The sequence below is a fragment of the Cervus elaphus genome, chromosome 3, assembly GCF_910594005.1.
Source record: "Cervus elaphus chromosome 3, mCerEla1.1, whole genome shotgun sequence".
NCBI lineage: Eukaryota > Metazoa > Chordata > Mammalia > Artiodactyla > Cervidae > Cervus > Cervus elaphus.
The window spans coordinates 28,932,918-28,951,204 of NC_057817.1; the positions used below are offsets into that span (position 1 = coordinate 28,932,918).

General features: G+C 41.7%; 1 protein-coding gene across 2 annotated transcripts in view; it reads right to left on the reverse strand.

Moving 5' to 3' along the window:
• Positions 1 to 6,980: 6,980 nt before the first annotated feature.
• Positions 6,981 to 18,287, reverse strand: part of DIP2B (disco interacting protein 2 homolog B) — a 224,034-nt gene continuing 212,727 nt past the window's right edge. For both annotated transcript variants that reach the window (XM_043884446.1, XM_043884442.1), the window contains exons 35-38: positions 17,332 to 17,406; positions 15,474 to 15,651; positions 12,615 to 12,738; positions 6,981 to 11,033 (exon numbers count right to left, since the gene is read on the reverse strand). In XM_043884446.1, coding sequence (XP_043740381.1) covers positions 10,781 to 11,033; positions 12,615 to 12,738; positions 15,474 to 15,651; positions 17,332 to 17,406 — 630 coding nt within the window. In that variant the 3' untranslated portion in view covers positions 6,981 to 10,780. The remainder of the gene's footprint in view (positions 11,034 to 12,614; positions 12,739 to 15,473; positions 15,652 to 17,331; positions 17,407 to 18,287) is intronic.

Genomic DNA, 18,287 nt, shown 5'->3' on the forward strand with positions numbered 1-18,287 from the left:
GTCCTTGTAATGAATACAACTTTTCTATTTAAAGTAGCTTACTTCGGTTGCTATTATTTCTAGACTAACTACACGTAAAAAATACACCTAGACATGGGAGAAACTATTTCCTGTGACCTCCTCCCTTTCTCTGTACCTCACCACTAGTGTGGTATCATTATCTCTTGCATTGTCAATTGCAGTAGCCTCCTAGCTGGTTCCAAGTAAAATCCTACAATGAACAAATACTGGTTACTGTTAGTTGGAGTTTATAAGTAATCAAATTATTTACCTTCAAAATTATGATTACAGGGTGCTAACAAGACAACTTACAGCAGCTTCCTCGAGGAACCTTCTTTATGTTGGTCAGAGCAGCCTGCAAGTACCATGCACCTTTGTAAGCCCACAGGTAGTGATGCTGAGTAAGGCTCTGAGGATAGGAGAGTCAAAAATTTTTTTTTTTTTTAATTTGGGTTAATTTTGGCTGCGCTGGGTCTTTGTTGTGGCATGCGGGCTTTCTCTAGATGTGGCATGGGTGGGCTTCTCTTGCACAGGCTTAGTTGCCCTGTGGCATGTGGGATCTTAGATCATAGTGGGATCTTAGCCCAGGGACTGAACCCATGTACCCTGCACTGGGAGGCAGATTCCTAATCACTGGACCAGGCAAGTCCCAGAAATATCCAGAAAAAGTAAGTCTATTAACATAAGATCAAGTCAGTAGCCCTTGTAGGCTGGAAGAAGCCCAACGTGGTTGACTTACTATTAAGCAGCCAATTAGTATCCTACATAAATAGTGCCTTGGAAGCTTAGTGTTGGTCTCTGTCAGTATTTACTTGAAGATTCAGAGACAGCAGTAGCTAAATCAGCCTTGCTAAGTGGGAATCCATGATACTGGGCATTTTCATACCCTACATCTTTGCCAATGTACCTATCCAATTCACAGGCTTATTGTGCTAATGCTGAGATGGTCAGTATGTGGCTAACGTAACCAGCCATGTCATTCTGTCATTTGGATGTTAACTGTCTCTGCCAAGGTGAATTCTTTTTCATGGGCATTGACATATGAAGCAAAGATCTTCATACTCTGTCTTCCCTTCTCTATATCCATCTATATACTTCTGCCCCAGATCTTGCTGCAGCCAATAATCTAGTCTTTTAACACACTGACCAACTGGCCAGGCCATTTGCCACTGCACATGAATTCATATATATTCTCATTTTGAACCACTTCTCCTTTCACACAAGATGGATGGATGATCACATGTTAATATCTGCCCATTGAGAAGATTTTCCTTGCAACTGCCTTTCAAAGTTACCCCTCAGAATGGCTGTAACTGACTCATAAGCCAAATGGGCTTTTTCCACCTGCTTCAGCAGGAGCCACCCCTGTGCTCCACTATGGCCATAGATATGAGCTGAGTGAAGAACACTGGTGTAACTGCAGTAGGTAACAGGAGCTTCTGGGTTACCTCTGCACACATTTTGCTTGTGTCCTCTGATTCTGCTTAAGCTTGATCCCAGGTGTAATCTTTCTGTCTTATGATGTCTTGGTGTTAGGCTCATCTGACTTTATGACTTGGTACATTTGACAGAATCCAGTCAATGGTGGACAGTTCCAGATGTGTAGTCATTTAGTGTCTCCTGGTCAAGTTTTCCATGTCCATCATGGCCCAGTAGCACACCAAGTTTTCAAAAGGCTTAAAATTCTTTGCTACAGCTGGCATATCCTTGCTCAAGATATTCAATAGCTTGCATTTGATTTTCCCACTGGGTCTTGCCATAAACATCCCACTGCTTCTTTTCCCACAACTGTCACCTCCACCAAAGGGGTCTGCAAGATCATATGATTCCAACCTTACTTAAAGTTGTCACCTGGTTATTGTCCAGAGCAGTATTACTAGGTTCTCTCTGCAGAACCCAAAGAGGCTTACCAAGGATTGTGCTTCCTTAGAAAAACGGGATGTGAGATGCAGTGATTTGTTTTTTCCATCTTAGGAGATATGTCAGCATGCCCCTGACCACTAGACCTCTGAATCTTCAGAGAGTTTATTTCCCATCCTCTGGATTGCATGCAGCTTACCAAGACCTTCAGGGTACTAACCACTTCTTGTTCTGTCTGATCAGAGTGATGTCACATAATATAATTCTGGGGCAAAACTATAAATGTATGTTCCTGTCCTTTCTATGTGCACTACTTCTGATTCTTTAACATTTTTAATTGATATAATTAATATATTAGTTTTTAGATGTACAATGTAATGATTCAATCTATGTATATATTGCAAAATGATTACCACAGTAAGTCTAGTGAATATCTATCACATTTAGTTACAAAATATTTTCCTTGAGAACTAATTGATTCTCTTTCTTGACTGGAATACAAAAAGACACATTTGTCAAATCAATGGCTACATACTATGTACTGAGACCATATTAATCTGATCTAACAAAGATACAACAGCTATAATTGGGTCTACAATTCAGTTGAGCTTGCAGTAATGTACCGCCATCCTCCAGGATCCATGAATTTCTGCAGGGACCAAATTGGTGAATTAAAAAGAGCTTAAACAAGGACCACTGTGTCTGGTGACATCACCACCATTTCCTCATAAGATGCAATGTTAATAGAGTTATTAATTTATTAACTTGGCTAAATTGGGAGCAATTTCACTTTCCCATTTCTGGACTTTCAATTCTACTCCACTGAGAGGTCTATCCTTCTGCCGGTATCACTACTATAGCTTTGTAGTAGGTTTTGAAATATGGGCATGTAAGTACTCCAACTTTATTATTCTTTTTCAAGACTGTTTTGACTACTGAATCCCTTATATTTCCAGATGAATTTTAGGGTTAGTTTGTTCATTTTTGTAAAATAGTCAGCTAGGATTTTGATACTATGTTGTCTGTAGATCAATTTGGAGCATATTGCTATCCTACCAATATTAATCTTCCAATCCATGAACATGGGATGACTTTCCATGTGTGTAGTTCTTCTTTAGTTTCTATCAACAATTTTGTAGTTTTTAGTATACAACTTTGCACTTTGATTAGAATTAAGTATTTATTCTTTTTGATGCTATTTTAAATAGAATTGGTTTTTAAATTTCATTTTCTGGAATGTTCATGGCTAATTAATTAAAAAAATAGATTTTCTGTTGATCTTGCATTCTGCAACCGTGTTGAACTTGTTTAGTAGTTTGCATGTGTGTATTCTTTAGAATTTCACATATACAAGTCATTTCATCTGAGACTGGAGAGAGCCTTAATTTTTCCTGTTCAATCTGGATAACTTACATTTTTCTTGCCTAATTGCCTTTTATTCAATGTTGAAGTGGTGAGAACAGACTTTCTTGTCTAGTTCCCAATCTCAGGGAGAAATCATCCAGTTTTTCACTATTAAGTGTGATATAAGCAGTCAATTTTTTTCATAGATGGTCTTTATCAGATTGAGCTTTCACCATCATGTTTGAAAGATCTGACAAGGCACAGAACTGATACCTTTTTTCTCTTCCAGCACTCTAAATACATCATTCTGTATTCTCCTCCTTTCTATTTCTAATGAGAAGTTGGCTATTACCATTGTTCTCCTGTATGTAATGTGTCACTTTCCCTTGGCTACTTTTAAGACTTTTGCTTTATTGAAGTTTAAGTTTTCCCTTGATCATGCCCAAGAGTGGTTTTCTATATGTCACCCATAGTTCCTGGAATTTCCTGTCTGTAAATTTATGTCTTTCCAAATTTAGTGAGCTTTTGTCTCTATGTCTGCACATATTTTTTGTGAGTCCCATTCTCTTTCCTACCTGGAATGCCAAAGGACTCTAAAGCTTTCTCTCTTACTTTTTTCTTCAATCTTTTTTTCTCTTTGTTCTTCAGATTGATAATCTATTAATCAATCTTCAAGGTCACTTATTGTTTAGTATACCAGCTCCAGTATGTTGTTAAGGTCATTAAGTTCCCAAATTTTTCATTTCAATACTGTACTTTTCAGTTCTGGAATTTCCATTTTTTAAAATAGTCTCTATTTCTCTTCTAGATTCCCTATTTATCCATTGTGTGTATATAAACATATAATGTTTGTATATATATTACTTATATATATATAAACATATAATGTTTGTATATATATTACTTATATATATATAAACAATGGCTGATTTAATGCCGTTAACTACTAATTGCAACATCTCAGTAGAGTGAACTTGCAGTTGGTATCTGTTGACTGATTTTCTTTTTCCTTAAGTATGATTCATATTTTTGTTTCTTCAGATTTCTAGTAGTTTTATCATTGGGATGAATTATATTCATTTACAGGGTGATTTTTATTCCAGAAGGCAGCTGATTTGAGAGGGCTTAATTTCCAATCTCTTTCTTCTTCAGTCATAGACAATGGCTATAATTTCTGCTCAACTCTTTCAGCTTCTAGCTGATGCTTTGTTTCACCAGAAACTCTGGATTTTTCTCCATATAATTTTGTTTAGCCATTAATCAAAGATTTTGACAGATTCTATATGCAGGTTTGGAGATATATCTTCTGGGGCTCTCTCGCTTTATAGATTTTTCATCTACTCTGTGGCTGCTCTGCCAACCTGGAACTGTCCTTTTACACCATAAGCCAATAGACTGTGGTTCTTTACTACTTAAGCTATTTGGAGTTATGGGGATGTCCTCAAACAAAAAGTCACACACAAATATCACCTATTGCACTTCATTTTTCTTTCTTCCTTTTTCAAAAGTAGTTATTTCTATCTTTGGGAGGGTTAATCTGACCATGGTAACTCCACCATTATCTGACTCATGATACTGATTTTTATGTTCATCTTGTATTCAGCATACATTCTCAGGACTTCTCTGGTGTTCCAGTGGCTAAGACTCTGTGCTCCCAATACTGGGGGCCTGGATTCGATCCCTGGTCGGGGAACTAGATCCCACATGCTATAACTAAGACCTGGTGCAGTCAAATAAATAAATATTTTAAAAAATTTGTAAATTCTCTTGTATTTTCTACATAGACTATTATATTGTCTACAAATATTTATGTTTTTCTTCCTTTGTATCCAGTTCGCATAGCTTATTTCTTTCCCCCTAATTATGCTAGCTATAAACTCAAGTACAATGCTGAATAAAAATGATAGATAATAAGTATCCTCATCACAGTCTTGACCTTCATGGTAGTGCTTCTGAAGTATCACCATTAAATATATTTTACTGTAGGTTTGTAATAGATGATCTGTTAAAGAAATCTTTAATTTCTCTTTCTGCTATTTCATTGTTGGTGTATAGAAAGGCAACAGATTTCTGTGCATTCATTTTGTATCTTGCAGCATTACCAAATTCATTGATGAGGTCCAGTAGTATTCTGGTAGCATCTTTAGGATTTTCTACATATAGTATCATGTCATCTGCAAACAGGAAACAATCCCATTTATCATAGCATCAAAAACAATAAAATACCTAAGAATAAATCTATCTAAGGCAGCAAAGGGCTTCCTTGGCAACTCAGTGGTAAAGAATCCGCCTGCGATGCAGGAGACACAGGTTCAAACCCTGGATTGGGAAGATCCCCTGGAGAAGGAAATGGTAATCCACTCCAGTATTCTTCCCTGGGAAATCCCATGGACAGAAGAGCCTGGCAGGCTCCCAGAAGGATCCCAGTGTCATACACTTTAGTGACTAAGCAACAACAACAAGTGAGGCAAAAGTCCTATACTCTGAAAACAGTAAGACACTGTAGAAAGAAACTGAAGCTGACACAGATGGAAACATAGACCAGGTTCTTGGATTGGAGGAGTTAATACTGTGAAAATGACCATATTCCCCAAGGCAATCTACAGATTCAATGCAGTACCCACCCAATTCCAATGGCATTTTCCACTGAACTTTGGCACTGTTGAGCACTCCCTCCCCTTTGAAACTCTTCCTACGATTTCCATGCCTAATATCCTTCCTGGTTTTGACCCTATCTCTCCAGCAATTCCTTCTCCCTTTTGTAGATTCTTCTTCTTCCCTCAGCCTTTAAAGACTCATGTTCTCTGTGGCTCCATTATTAAGTCTTGTCTCATATGATCTTTCTTGGCACCATCATCCACTTCCACGACTTCAATTACCACTTTTAAAAGAACGTCTCCCAATACGTAGTTCTGGGCCAGAGCTGTCCAGCTGTTTCTCTCCCTCTAGCATCAGATGTGATCACAGTGACTTCTGTCTACTGAGTTAGGCACTCAATAAATGTGTGTTAAATTTAAAAAGTTCTCAGCTGCCTGAATAACTTGAACTATAATTCAAAGACCAGTTTCAGTGTTGTAGAATATGCACAATTTGATAAAAACTCCTATCAAGTTTCTTGAAACCAGGAAATGGTAGCACAAATGAAGTATTACCTTAGAAAAGCTGCAACCCAGGACTTCCCTGGTGGCTCAGTGGTTAAGAATCTGCATGCCAATGCAGGGGGCACGGGTTCGATCCCTGGTCTGGGAAGATTCCACATGCCACAGGGCAACTAAGCCCATGCGCCATAACTATGGAGCCCATGTGCCTAGAGCCCATGTTCTGCAATAAGAGAAGCCACTGCACTGAAAAGCCTACACACCACAATGAAGAGCAGCCCCCACTTGCCACAACTAGAGAAAGAATGCTCACAGCAACAAAGACCCAGCACAGCCAAAAATAAATAAAATTTTTTTAAAAAAGAAAAGTTGAAACCCACATCAATTACAGATTTTTAAAAAATTAACATGTATGCTCAAAAGTTTAAAACTACCAAATACCACATGGGTAGGAGGAAAACTAAGCTATGATTGTTCCAGACAAAAGGCCCAAAATGACTCTCTACTGTTCCTCAATCTGGCCTCCTTTTATAGAACTGATTTGCTATAACTCTGGATCTCTGTGGTCATTTTCCTAAGACCTCTCCAGCCATCTTTGGGTCTCACTATCTGAGTTAAAATTAAATTTTATTAATTCCAATTTATCAGTCCTCCCAACATGTGAAGCATTAAACACAATCAGGCATCAATATTTATTAACACAAGACAAAGAAAACACATTCAATGAGTTAATAGAACACTGTCCAGCCAGATGTTAAATTTAAAAATGTATATCTAGTCTAATTTCAAATAAATAAAAAAAAACTTTATACATAATTACACAGTACTATAATTTGAATCTGACACTGGTAAATATCTTGACAAAAAATAAACAAAACAGCATTTAGGACTAAAAAATTATTCTTATATCTTTACACTCTCTTCCTCTGGACAAATAACATGGCCCCCACCTACATATACCTAAACCAGAAATGTTGTTATGAATGATAAAGAAAAGGCCTATTGTGTATTTGGAGTACTGCAGCTTGTCCAAATACTCTTGCTTTACATGAAAGCAGACAACAAAAATAACTCTAAGGCATAGATCATGTTGGAGTTTGAGGGTGAGGTGATAACTCCTCATTGCTTTAGTCCAAAGATTCCTGGATATTCAAGGAAAGTAATTTATTTGGCCAAGATATTGAGCACCATGCCTGGGGCAGAGACCTTAACCAAAAAAAGAAAAAAAACCTAAGGCCTCGGGCCCTCTGTTGATTCAACAAAAACATTAAGCAAGCATTGCCCAGGGACTAACATTAAGGAGAGCTCAAATGACCAATAGACAGGCGATGGTCCCTAAACAGCCTGAGGCAGCACAACTTCAGGAGGACCTGGTACAGGGGAGACAGGGGCCCTTTAAGAGGCAGGAAGGAAAGGAGTGTGGCTTCACTGATGCCTATTAGCATGCTGGTCATCCAAAGGGTCCCACTAAAGCAGGAGATGGTATTTGTCCTGAGGCAGCCCCTCCCTGATCTACCCTCCTTACTTTTGCTGAGAGGCAGAGAGGTTCAAAAACTTTCAGTTGAATAGGTTCTCTCTTATCCGAAAAGAGGGCTTGCTATTCATTTAGGTCCCCCCCTCCCCCACCCAGGCATGAAAACCTGGACAGAATGTGTTCCCAAGTTTTGGCAAGGCTGTTTCTATCAATAATGGCCTTTGGGGCCTGTCTTAAGAGCCAGTTCTACCATAAAGGTTCGGCTTTAACATGGAAAGACTAAGAGCATTGTGTCATCAAGAGAGTTTTCTTACCAAGTCTGCAACAGACTAGGCACTGGATCTGCAGATGATCCCACAAACACATCTAAATTAAGGACTAGACTCTCTGCCCCTTCCAGAGGAAACTTTCCCCCAAAGACACATCTTAGCATCTTAGCTTTCTTTCCTCCACTAGCTTATTCTGGCTTTGGGGGATAGGCAAAAGATAAAGCAGCCACAGGGCAGAAAGCAAAAAGATAACAATAAATCAGAGGCCTGAGGAACTACCAAACTAGATAATCAGCCCCTAAATAACTGGGAATTGGGCATACTGTGAGATTAACGGAATATTTCATTTGAAGGAATGAGTATAGATCCGCACTGTCCAGTATAGTAGCCAATAGCCATGTGTGGCTACTGAGAACTTGAAATACAGCTAGTCTCGAATTGAGATGTGTTTAATACACACTAGATTTCAAAGATATAATATGAAAAAAAGTAAAATCTCTAATTAATACATTTTTATATTGATCCCACATTGAAATGATAGTACTTTTGATATATTGTGCTAATAATGTATTAAAATCAATTTCACCTGTTTCTTTTTACTTTTTAAAATGTGGTTACTAGAAATTTTAAAATGACAGATATGGCTCACATTTTATTTCGAGCAGACACCCTACCTTGTGCAGTAAGAATTCTGAAAGCAACCCATAGGACTCTGTCTTTTCTATTTTTTTCTTAGAACTTGTGATCACAGAGATAGGAGATCCTCAGGATCCCTTGCTTTGATTAGTGACTCATTAAAAACTCTTTTTAAGAAAATTACTTTCCAAATAAGTAGGCTGTTTTCTCTGCAGACCAAACCATTGCTAGTCACTGGGATGTCTAACCCCAGTGCAAATGCTTTTTTCCCTGTACATCCTAGAACCTCTCCTATCGTGTAAAATGGAACATCATCCAAAATGCTGAAAAGAGATCTGGAACTGGAAAATGTCAAGGTCTTCCCTCTGTGGAGAATGAGTTTGGAGGAAAAGAGGATTATGTAAAAGGAAGTCAATAAAGTGGCTCTGAGTCATGAGCCTGTGTAAGGGCAGCCCCCCGGAGTGCTGCGGTGGCAAAAGGGTCTGGTCTTTCCATTATAAACCTTATTTTCAGGGTAATTACAAGTCTTAAAAATTGTTTAAAAACATATTTAGTTTACATGATGTTACAGTGGGGTAAATAATATGCATTATTAAAATAGTCTAAATAAATATTTACACAATAGATCAGAGTGGGTCAAAGAGAACCATTCTGATTTAACAAGTTAACTCTGTTCACTTTGAGTTTTTTTTTTTAATTTTTAAAAATATTTCTGTAAGAAAAAAAATAATAAAATTCAACTATATTCAAATACATGAAGTATCAGACCAAAGAAAGGAAACCGAGCCAGAGGCCACACTCAGTCCCAGGCTCCATCTGCTTGGCCTGGGCACCACAGTTATTTCAAAAGGGTTTCTTGCATACATTAGACTTCCCCTATTTCAGCATAAGCCTGGCTGTTTTGGCAACCCAAATTGGTCAGTTCTGAGACGTGGAGTTATGAGGCCTTAACGCCTTCGCGTGACTGTCGATCCCACTGCCTTCCCAGCCTATCGCTCGTGTTCTTAAATCCCTGCCCTCGTGAACTGGAAGCATAGAGGATGCTCTTCAGTTCTCAGAAAAGAGAAGCTATATGTATAACTGCAAACACAGTATACAATGGGCCTGGAAAAGAGGAAATTCTAAATTCTTGTGTAGTCACTTTACATGTGAAAGACTGTTTCAACACTGGGGGCCGGAGTGAGTTATTGTGGTTCCTTAAAATTGGGTTGGATCTAATGAATCTGAGCTTTTCCTAACATTTTGATTTTTCAACTGAGATTTTTCAGTTTGTAGAAACAGGCTGAATTCTTAAAAGCTTAAGCTGATTCTGGGAATGCAAGCCTAAAAAACAAACATAGGCAGCTTCAGTTTATAAAATATACCAGCCAACAGAGACATAGTACAATGTGCAGCAAAACCTGCAAACAATCTGCACTTTTTAGTCATCTATTCAATTACACTGCACCCAGAGAATACCGAGATTCTCTCTCAGAGCAGCAATGTTTCTACTTTAGTTGTTACAACTATACAAGCCAATTCTTACATTTTTTAGCTGAATTATGTGTATTCCTATTTACATGTTTAAAACACTGGTCAAAATGTTTTACAGTCAAGAATTATATATATAAAGTAATTCTCATATTCAGTGTGTTATCTGATTTGCTTATGGGTCAACTGAAAGTAAGCCGAGTAGCTCCATGTTAACAAAACCCGCAGAGTGTCTAACTATGGTAAAATGGCAAAATACAGTACAGAGCGGGGGACTGTGTAACTCAAACTATCCCCTTCATGTGAATTCATTAAACTCCCTTACAAAAATCTAAAACAGCATTAGATAAAAATACAAGTATATACAACAGATGAAAAAAATGCAACATGCATGTAATTGCTTTAGTAACGTGCTGCTCACGCTATGTCAAAGCTCATGACTAACAGATTGTTAACATTTTTTTCATTTGCCACCACAGAATTCCCCTCTCCTGCGTGTCCTATGATGGCAGGATACCACAGGATGAGATGAAGAATATAATGTAGCCATCTCAGCTTATTTCACATCAGTCACGGGTCTCTGGTTCCCGTGGTTTTGCAGGACGGTCCCTGCAATCCCACGAGGCTGGTTACATGTTGTACGCCACATAGATGGGGTCCAGCTGGTCAGCGAGGAAGCTGTCACGGAGGTGCATCCTCTGCTTCTCTCCTCTGGAGTTGATGGGGATGACACCTGGGTCCACCACGACCACCACGCCCACGATGAGGTAATGCTCCTCCAGGACCACGTTTGTCACTAAAGGAACCAGATCCAGGGCCTCCTGTTCAGAGCCACACAGTTCCACGACCACCACGAGCAAGTTGGTCCACGTGAACACAGCACTGCAATTTCAGTGACGCTCAGTTAATGTGGCATCTTTTATAGTGTCTGCCCAAGGCTTACCCTCACTGCCCCAAGAACTGCCTTCTCACTTGGACTCAACCAGAAGGCTCTGAGCCACATGTGTAATGAACTGCCTTGCCCCATGATAACAACTGATTGGTTAAACCATTTAAAATCTCTTGGGTGTTTGGAAGTGGGACTAAAAAGTTGTTAGCTGGTCACCTCAGCTGAGGATGTGTGGACTGGAAGGTTCTGGTGTAGTAGGTGTGCAGAGACATATAGAGAATGGCTTTTCAGGGAGGAGAGAAAGAACGGAGTGGATGCCCACATGGCTCTAGAAAGCGAGAAGTTGGTGGTCCCTGATGGCCTTTCCATCCCTGTTTCTACCTTTCCTGAGGTTTCAGAGCTGTTTAGAGACTTCGAGGAGCCTCTGAGATAACCAACCAGGTGTTCTTTCTATGACCTCTCTTTTGCTTTAAAGTTGTTTTGAAGAGAATTCTTGATATTTGCAACATAACAGCTTTGACTAAGATTATTATCTATAAGCTAACACCAAACAGGAAGGGAGTCGGCTGGCCTCTTTGAGCTCAGTGCCCCAATCAAGTGTCTCTCCTGTCGTGCCATAAGGCACAATGCCACCTGACGTTCAGTGGGATTGCTGGGTTAGAAGGTATGGGCTGATTTGTGTTGTGCAGTGTTGAGCTGCTTTAAAAATAGATTCCAATCATTAAGAAAAATGTACACAATATTTGGTTGCATCAAAAGTCAAATGCTAAAAAAAAAAAAGTCAAATGCTTAAAATTAGGGTGTAGGAGGCACCCAACTTTTCTGCACTGTTATTATACTTCCTTGTTCAGGTCTGAGGAGAGACTGACAAAAGCAAGAGAAAGAAGCATCTGGAAAGCATGAACAAACCATTAAAAGAACTGTGGCTACTTTGCATGAATTAAAAAAAACAAACAAACCTGAGGAAGGACACACCAACTAAAATATGAATAAAAAGAAACTGGGTGGATTCTGTATTGTAAAAGAATCCAGGATGAAAGCTAACAGTTAAAAATTACAGAATTTCAATTTTAAGAAATTTTTAGTCAGCATGAGGTTGGATGGTTCTTTATCAGGGATAATGAAGGGGGAATTCCTGCCCAGACAGAGAACCTGGACCAGATAATGGTAATAATCCTTTTCATCTGCTGACCGGTTGATAGAGTATGAAGCACACTCTCACTTGATCCTCCTGATGATCAGGACGGAACAGAGGAGGTATTTTTAGATGAGGAAAGCAGCCACTGTGGCAGCGCTGGGCCTTCCAGATGGGTCTTTTGACCCAAAGGTCCTGGTTCTCCCCATTAGCCCCACCAACCTTCTAGAGGTGGATGACCAGTTAGGTCACTTCCAGTGGTAAGATCCTGTCATTGAAAGGACTCGGCCCCAGAGTGGGTGCATGGAGCCCGTCTCCACAGCTTGCTCCCCTGGAGTTCCACATCTGTAGGTGTCTCTGGTACAGCTAGATGACTAAAGATCAACTTTAACTTACCACAGCTGAGGAGAGACCTACTCTGTCTGTGCAGTGAACTTACCATTCGGCAATGCTCCTGTGGATCCGAGACACTGAGGTCTCAATGTCGATGGGGTGGTACCGCAGGCCTCGCAGCTCCAGGGTCTCGTCCAGAGCGCCCACCACGTATAAGGCATCATGACGCTCTGATGAAGAGAAAGAGAAACTTAGTTATCAGATGTACTGAGTGGGGCGCATCATTGGAGTTAAGTGCCCAGTGTTCAGACTGCCACACATCACCTGGTGCCACCACTCACCAGTTGTGTAACCTGGAGCAATTAACTTAAGTCTCTGATCCTGCTTCCCCTCCGTGAAAGAGGGGTAATAATAAATGGCTGCTATGAGGATTAAATTCATGAAAGGGAGTTAGAATGATGCTTGGTTTATTGTACGTGCTGAAGAGTATTTGTTGTTGTTCAGTTGCTAAGTCATATCTGACTCTTTGAAACCCCATAAACTGCAGCACGCCAGGCTTCCCTGTCCTTCACTATCTCCAGGAGTTTGCTCAAACTCCTGTCCATTGAATCAGTGATACCATCCAACCATCTCATCATCTGTTGCCCCCTTCTCCTGCCTTTCCCAGCATCAGGGTCTTTTCCAATGAGTCAGCTCTTCCCATCAGATAGCCAAAGTATTGGAGCTTCAGCATCAGTCCTTCCGATAAATATTCAGGGTTGATTTCCTTTAGGACTGACTGGTTGATCTCCTTACTGTCCAAGGAACTCTCAAGAGCCTTCTCCAGCACCACAATTCGAAAGCATCAATTCTTCAGTGCTCAGTCTTCTTTATGGTCCAACTCTCACATCTGTACATGACTACTGGAAAAATCAAAGCGTTGACTAGAGAGATCTTTGTCAACGAAGTGTTATTTCTGCTTTTAAATACGTTGTCTAGGTTTGTCATAGCTTTTCTTCCAAGGAGCAAGAATCTTTTTTCTTGGCCACAGTCACTGTCCACAGTGATTTTGAAGAATATTAGCTCTTGTTATTCTTATTACTACCATGTGCCAGGAACTGTGCCCAGTGTGGAGAGTAAAGATGACAAAATATGACACCTGCTCCAGAGATACTTGCTGTCTAGTGGGGGGAACACACACAACGGGTGTCCTATGGGTGGACATCAGATGGAACGTGGTAAACCCAGTAACTTGAGTGTGGATGAGGGGCAAGGGCAACAGAGGACATCACCCTCCCCTCCCCCGACTGCCTCTGAGCTCAGCTCAAGGGTTCAGAGAAGGAAAAGCTAAAGCCACCTGTGTTTTTAAGGATAAACAGGAATTAGCCAGATGATGGGGAAAGAAGGAGAGGGGAGGATCTGAGATGGAAAAGAAATGAATATATGCTCATTGTTTCTAGATGTCGTTAAGGAATCCATGGAGAGACTAGTCCTGGTTATTAATAGGCTTCTAATCCAGCAGAATGTGGCAGAAATTTCACTCCTTTTTTTTTTAAAGATTTTATGCACACACTGTACACCCAAGGCTACCTAGTTTATGTCTACATAGATGCTGAAGACAATGATTTAGCTAGACCTACAGAATGTTTTGGGCTTTCCAGGTGGCTCAGTAAAGAATTCGGCTGCCAAAAAGCAGGTTTGATCCCTGGGTCAGGAAGATCCCCTGGAGAAGGCAATGGCAACTCACTCCAGTATTCTTGCCCAGGAAATCTCAAGGACAGAGGAGCCTGGAAGGCTACAGACCATGGGGTTGGGGTAGCAAAAAGTCAGACACGACTTAGCAGTTAAACAGTAGAAACAACAGAATGATCTATTTTCAGGAATAGGAATACTTCTGAAACATTTAGCAAAACAAAGTGCTAGAAGCTGTTGGAGAGAGGAGGGTAAGGAAGGCCAGTCACATAAGATGAGCTGATGATTATAGTAATAAAAACAACAGAAACACAGTAGCTAATGACTAGGGAGTGCTTTCCCTGTGCCAAGTAGTGTTCCAGACACCTGAAGGCGTCATGTAATTTAATCTCACATCATGTCCACAAGACAGGAAATGTCATCACTCCCACTTCCCTGAGTTTTCTGAGGAACTCTGAGTTTTCTGAGGAAACTCAGAGATTGAGTGAGTGCGCAAGGTCACACAGCAAAGGGCAGAGACAGGTTTCCAAACCAGGACACCCAGCAAGGTGTGCTTCCCCTGCCTCAGGATGCCTGAGTGTGCTTCCTCATGAAATATGGAGTGACTGCAGAGCCGGCCAGCAGGGAGCAGATGTAAGGGGCAAAGGAGAAATGACCTGGCTCCATTCCAGTCGTTTAGTCCAGTGAGTGATGTATCAGTTCCTGATGTGTATGATGCATGCAGTGTAGGGTATTTTTAAACGGCCATTAATGGTGGCAGGAAGGTTGAAGCCAGGCCTCTTTACCAGGTAGACAGTGACTGGGGGCTGCTTATCCCAGAGCCCTGCCAAGCAGTCTTGTGAGCTGCCAAAGGGTCAGAGGGCTTAGCAGGTCAGCTCCTCTGCACTGACTCCTGCTCGCAGGGTTTAGGGACAGAGGAACTAGAGACGGAACACCTGTCCCAGGAGCCTGTTGAGGGATGCGGGCAGCCCCACAAGGCTGCTGAGAGGCTGTATCCTGCTGAGGGCATTCACCCATCACCGGGCACATCTCTACGACTGCCCGGCCAAACTATCCTGAGGTTCAGCTATCCTGATGCTGACACGAGGCCCTGGCGTTTACTTCCTGGGTCCTCTTCACAGGACAAAGTCTTACTGCAAAGGAATATAAATTCACAGGTGGGTTCTAGAGTTGCAGAGGGGGAACAGGTCAACACACATATTCCACAATGCAAAGGCAGGCTGCAGAGGGCCAGCCCGTGCTAGGGGCATTTGAAATGCACAGCAGGACAAGCGGGAGGAGTCGGTGAAGTTACCTCCAGTGGCTGCTGTGAGCTCCGTCCGGCGGACAAAACCCAGGTATCCTGTCCGAGCCCAGAGGGTCTGGGCAGCATCCCCAAAGCTGAGGCGGGTGTTGAAGTGGTCAGCTTGCAGAGTCTCACTGTCGTAGATGGTATAATAGCCGCTGGCTGTATGGGGACTGTTCACCCAAATCTACAACAGGAAAAGGGTACCGGTCACATTTCGCCAGAATCAATTCAGTCCACTTAGGACAGATTATGTTGGTTTTCTTAAGCTCATTTTTATAATAACCAAAAAGTTACAACAATGAAAGCGGCTGTCAGTTACTGAATTTACATGTGCTAAACAGTACTTTATAAACATCACCCCCATCAATCTTCACATACACGGCATGACAATACAGTCTGTACTACTGTCACTCCCATTTTACAAATGAAAAAACAAGAATACTAGAGTGTGTAGCCACTCCCTTCTCCAGGGGATCTTCCCGACCCAGGGATTCGACCTGAGTCTCCTGCGTTGCAGGCAGATTCTTTACCACCCGAGCCATCAGGGAAGCCCTTAAGTAAGTCACCTAAGATACAGAAACTAAGAGACCCAGATCCAACCTGGAGGCTACACTGCCTCCTTGGCTCATTTCTCAGCCTCTTTCAGAGTCTCACCAGTGCACTGAGAGATCATTTCTGTGCTTTGAAACTAAGTTAAAAAGCCCGCAGGAAAACACTACAGGGTATTTGGATTTACAGTGTAAACACACCAATACCCAACAACAGTAATAACACAAGTGTTCACTGTGTGACAGGCACTGTTCCATGTGTATGCAGACACAGATATTAATGCATTTAACTGTCACACAATTCTACTAGGTAGGTGCCATTATTATTTACAGTTGAGGAAACTAGGCCTAGAGAGTTTGAGTAACTCGTGCATTAACAAGAAGCTGGTAACTGGCAGAGGCTGGTCATCTGGTTCAGTCACCTGGAGCCCTGCTCCCAGTTAGCTGTGAGATAAGACAGCAGTTGTTTCTCCGAGATTTGGAAGGAAGAAAAATCAAGACTTCTCAGTGTTTTTATAAGGCCTTTCCAGGTGGCATTAGTGGTAAAGAACCTGCCTGCCAAAGCAGAAGACATATGAGATGCAGGTTCAATCCCTGGGTCGGGTAGCTTCCCTGGTGGAGGAAATGGCAACCCATTCCAATATTCCTGCCTGGAGAATCCCATGGAGACAGAGCCTGGCAGGCTCCAGTCCATGGGTTGCAAAGAGTCAGACATGACTAAAGTGACTTAGCATGCACAATATTTTTATATTCTTACAAAAATGAATATATTTTGGAATAAAATTTGTATAAATCTTATTTTATTTTGTAAAATATTTATTTTATTTGGCCGAGCCCAGTCTTAGTTGAGGCAAGTGGGATCTTTAGCTGCGGCATTCTTAGTGGCAACATGTGGGATCTAGTTCCCTGACCAGGGATCCAACCTGTACCCCCTGCACTGGGAGCAACGAGTCTTAGCCACTGGACCACCAGGGAAGTCCCTGTATAAATTTTAAAAATTCAATATTTGTGGCTCCTTTTAGTTCCACTCCTTAATAGATGGAAGCAGATGAGTTCATCCATTTTCATCTTCAGCTAGGGAATGTCGGTGGACCAACCTGGGACTAACTCTAGCTTGTGCCTCAACCTTCTTTCCATCCTGGCCTCCATTCCCCCTTCTGCCTCATTTCAGTTGTGAGCCTTACAGAGAAAGATGAAAATTCTCAAACAGTCACCATGAGGGAAAAGCTAAACCCACAGTTTCCTGGTTTCTAGAATATGAACCCGGGGGTATTTCACTGCTGACTTTTCAGAGTCAAGGGGAGAATTATACATACCTCTCCCAGGTGCGAGTCTCCAACAGGCCCTTTGGTCTCTGGATTAACAATAACTACTTTCACTCCAGGTAAGATCTAAGAATCAAAAAGAAAACGCAAAAATTGAGTTCCATCAGATCTCATGACCTCTAATAAACAGTTTCCACTTCCTCCCTCCAGTGAGGTGAGGGAGTGCACACAGGCCAGAGCTGAGCCAGTACTCACAGGATCGTCCTCAGGGGACAGAAGTATGTATAACAAGATTCTGCCTCAAAACTAAACTGGGGAACCAACCTGTCTGCCGTCTCCTCAAAGGCAAGAAACCACAGACCAGTGGAGGCTCAGCAGGAGAGGGGAGAGACGTCACGTGCCCGCATCTCCCTCAGGAGGGAGAAGGGAGTGGCAGGTGCCAGCCGAGGATGGCTTGGGGCCTCTTCAGACACCCGTCCTCTGTCCTAAACCTCTCTTTCCCTTGGGTTTCTAGCATCAAGAAGCTCACACATGTAAGACCTCAAGGAAGGAAGAGGAAGGCCATTCCTGCTCATGTGGGCCAGGCACCACTCAGTCCCTGAGGGGCTCGCCGCCAGTGGAGGCAGAGGAAGAGCTGGCAAGACGGTAAGGAGGTCAACCCAACTCCACTTGGAAGAGTTTAAACAGAGGAGTGAAACAGGGATTTCCCCAACGGGCTGAGCCATGACTGCACAGGTGAGGCTGGGCCCACTCCTTCCTTCCCTACATTCTCCTTGGCCTTTCAGAATTAGAAGGGATGCTGAGGCATCATTACTCTCTCTTCAAAAGGATGAGAAACTTGATAGCTTATATGGATTTGATCTGCTCAACATGAGTAAATTGTTCAAAACTGCTATAGACTGAAATCTATATGTTGAAATATGACCCCTAAAGTGATGGCATTATGAGGCGGGGCCTTTGGGAGGAGGTCAAGGGTCTGCTCTCATGAATGCGATCCATACTCTTAT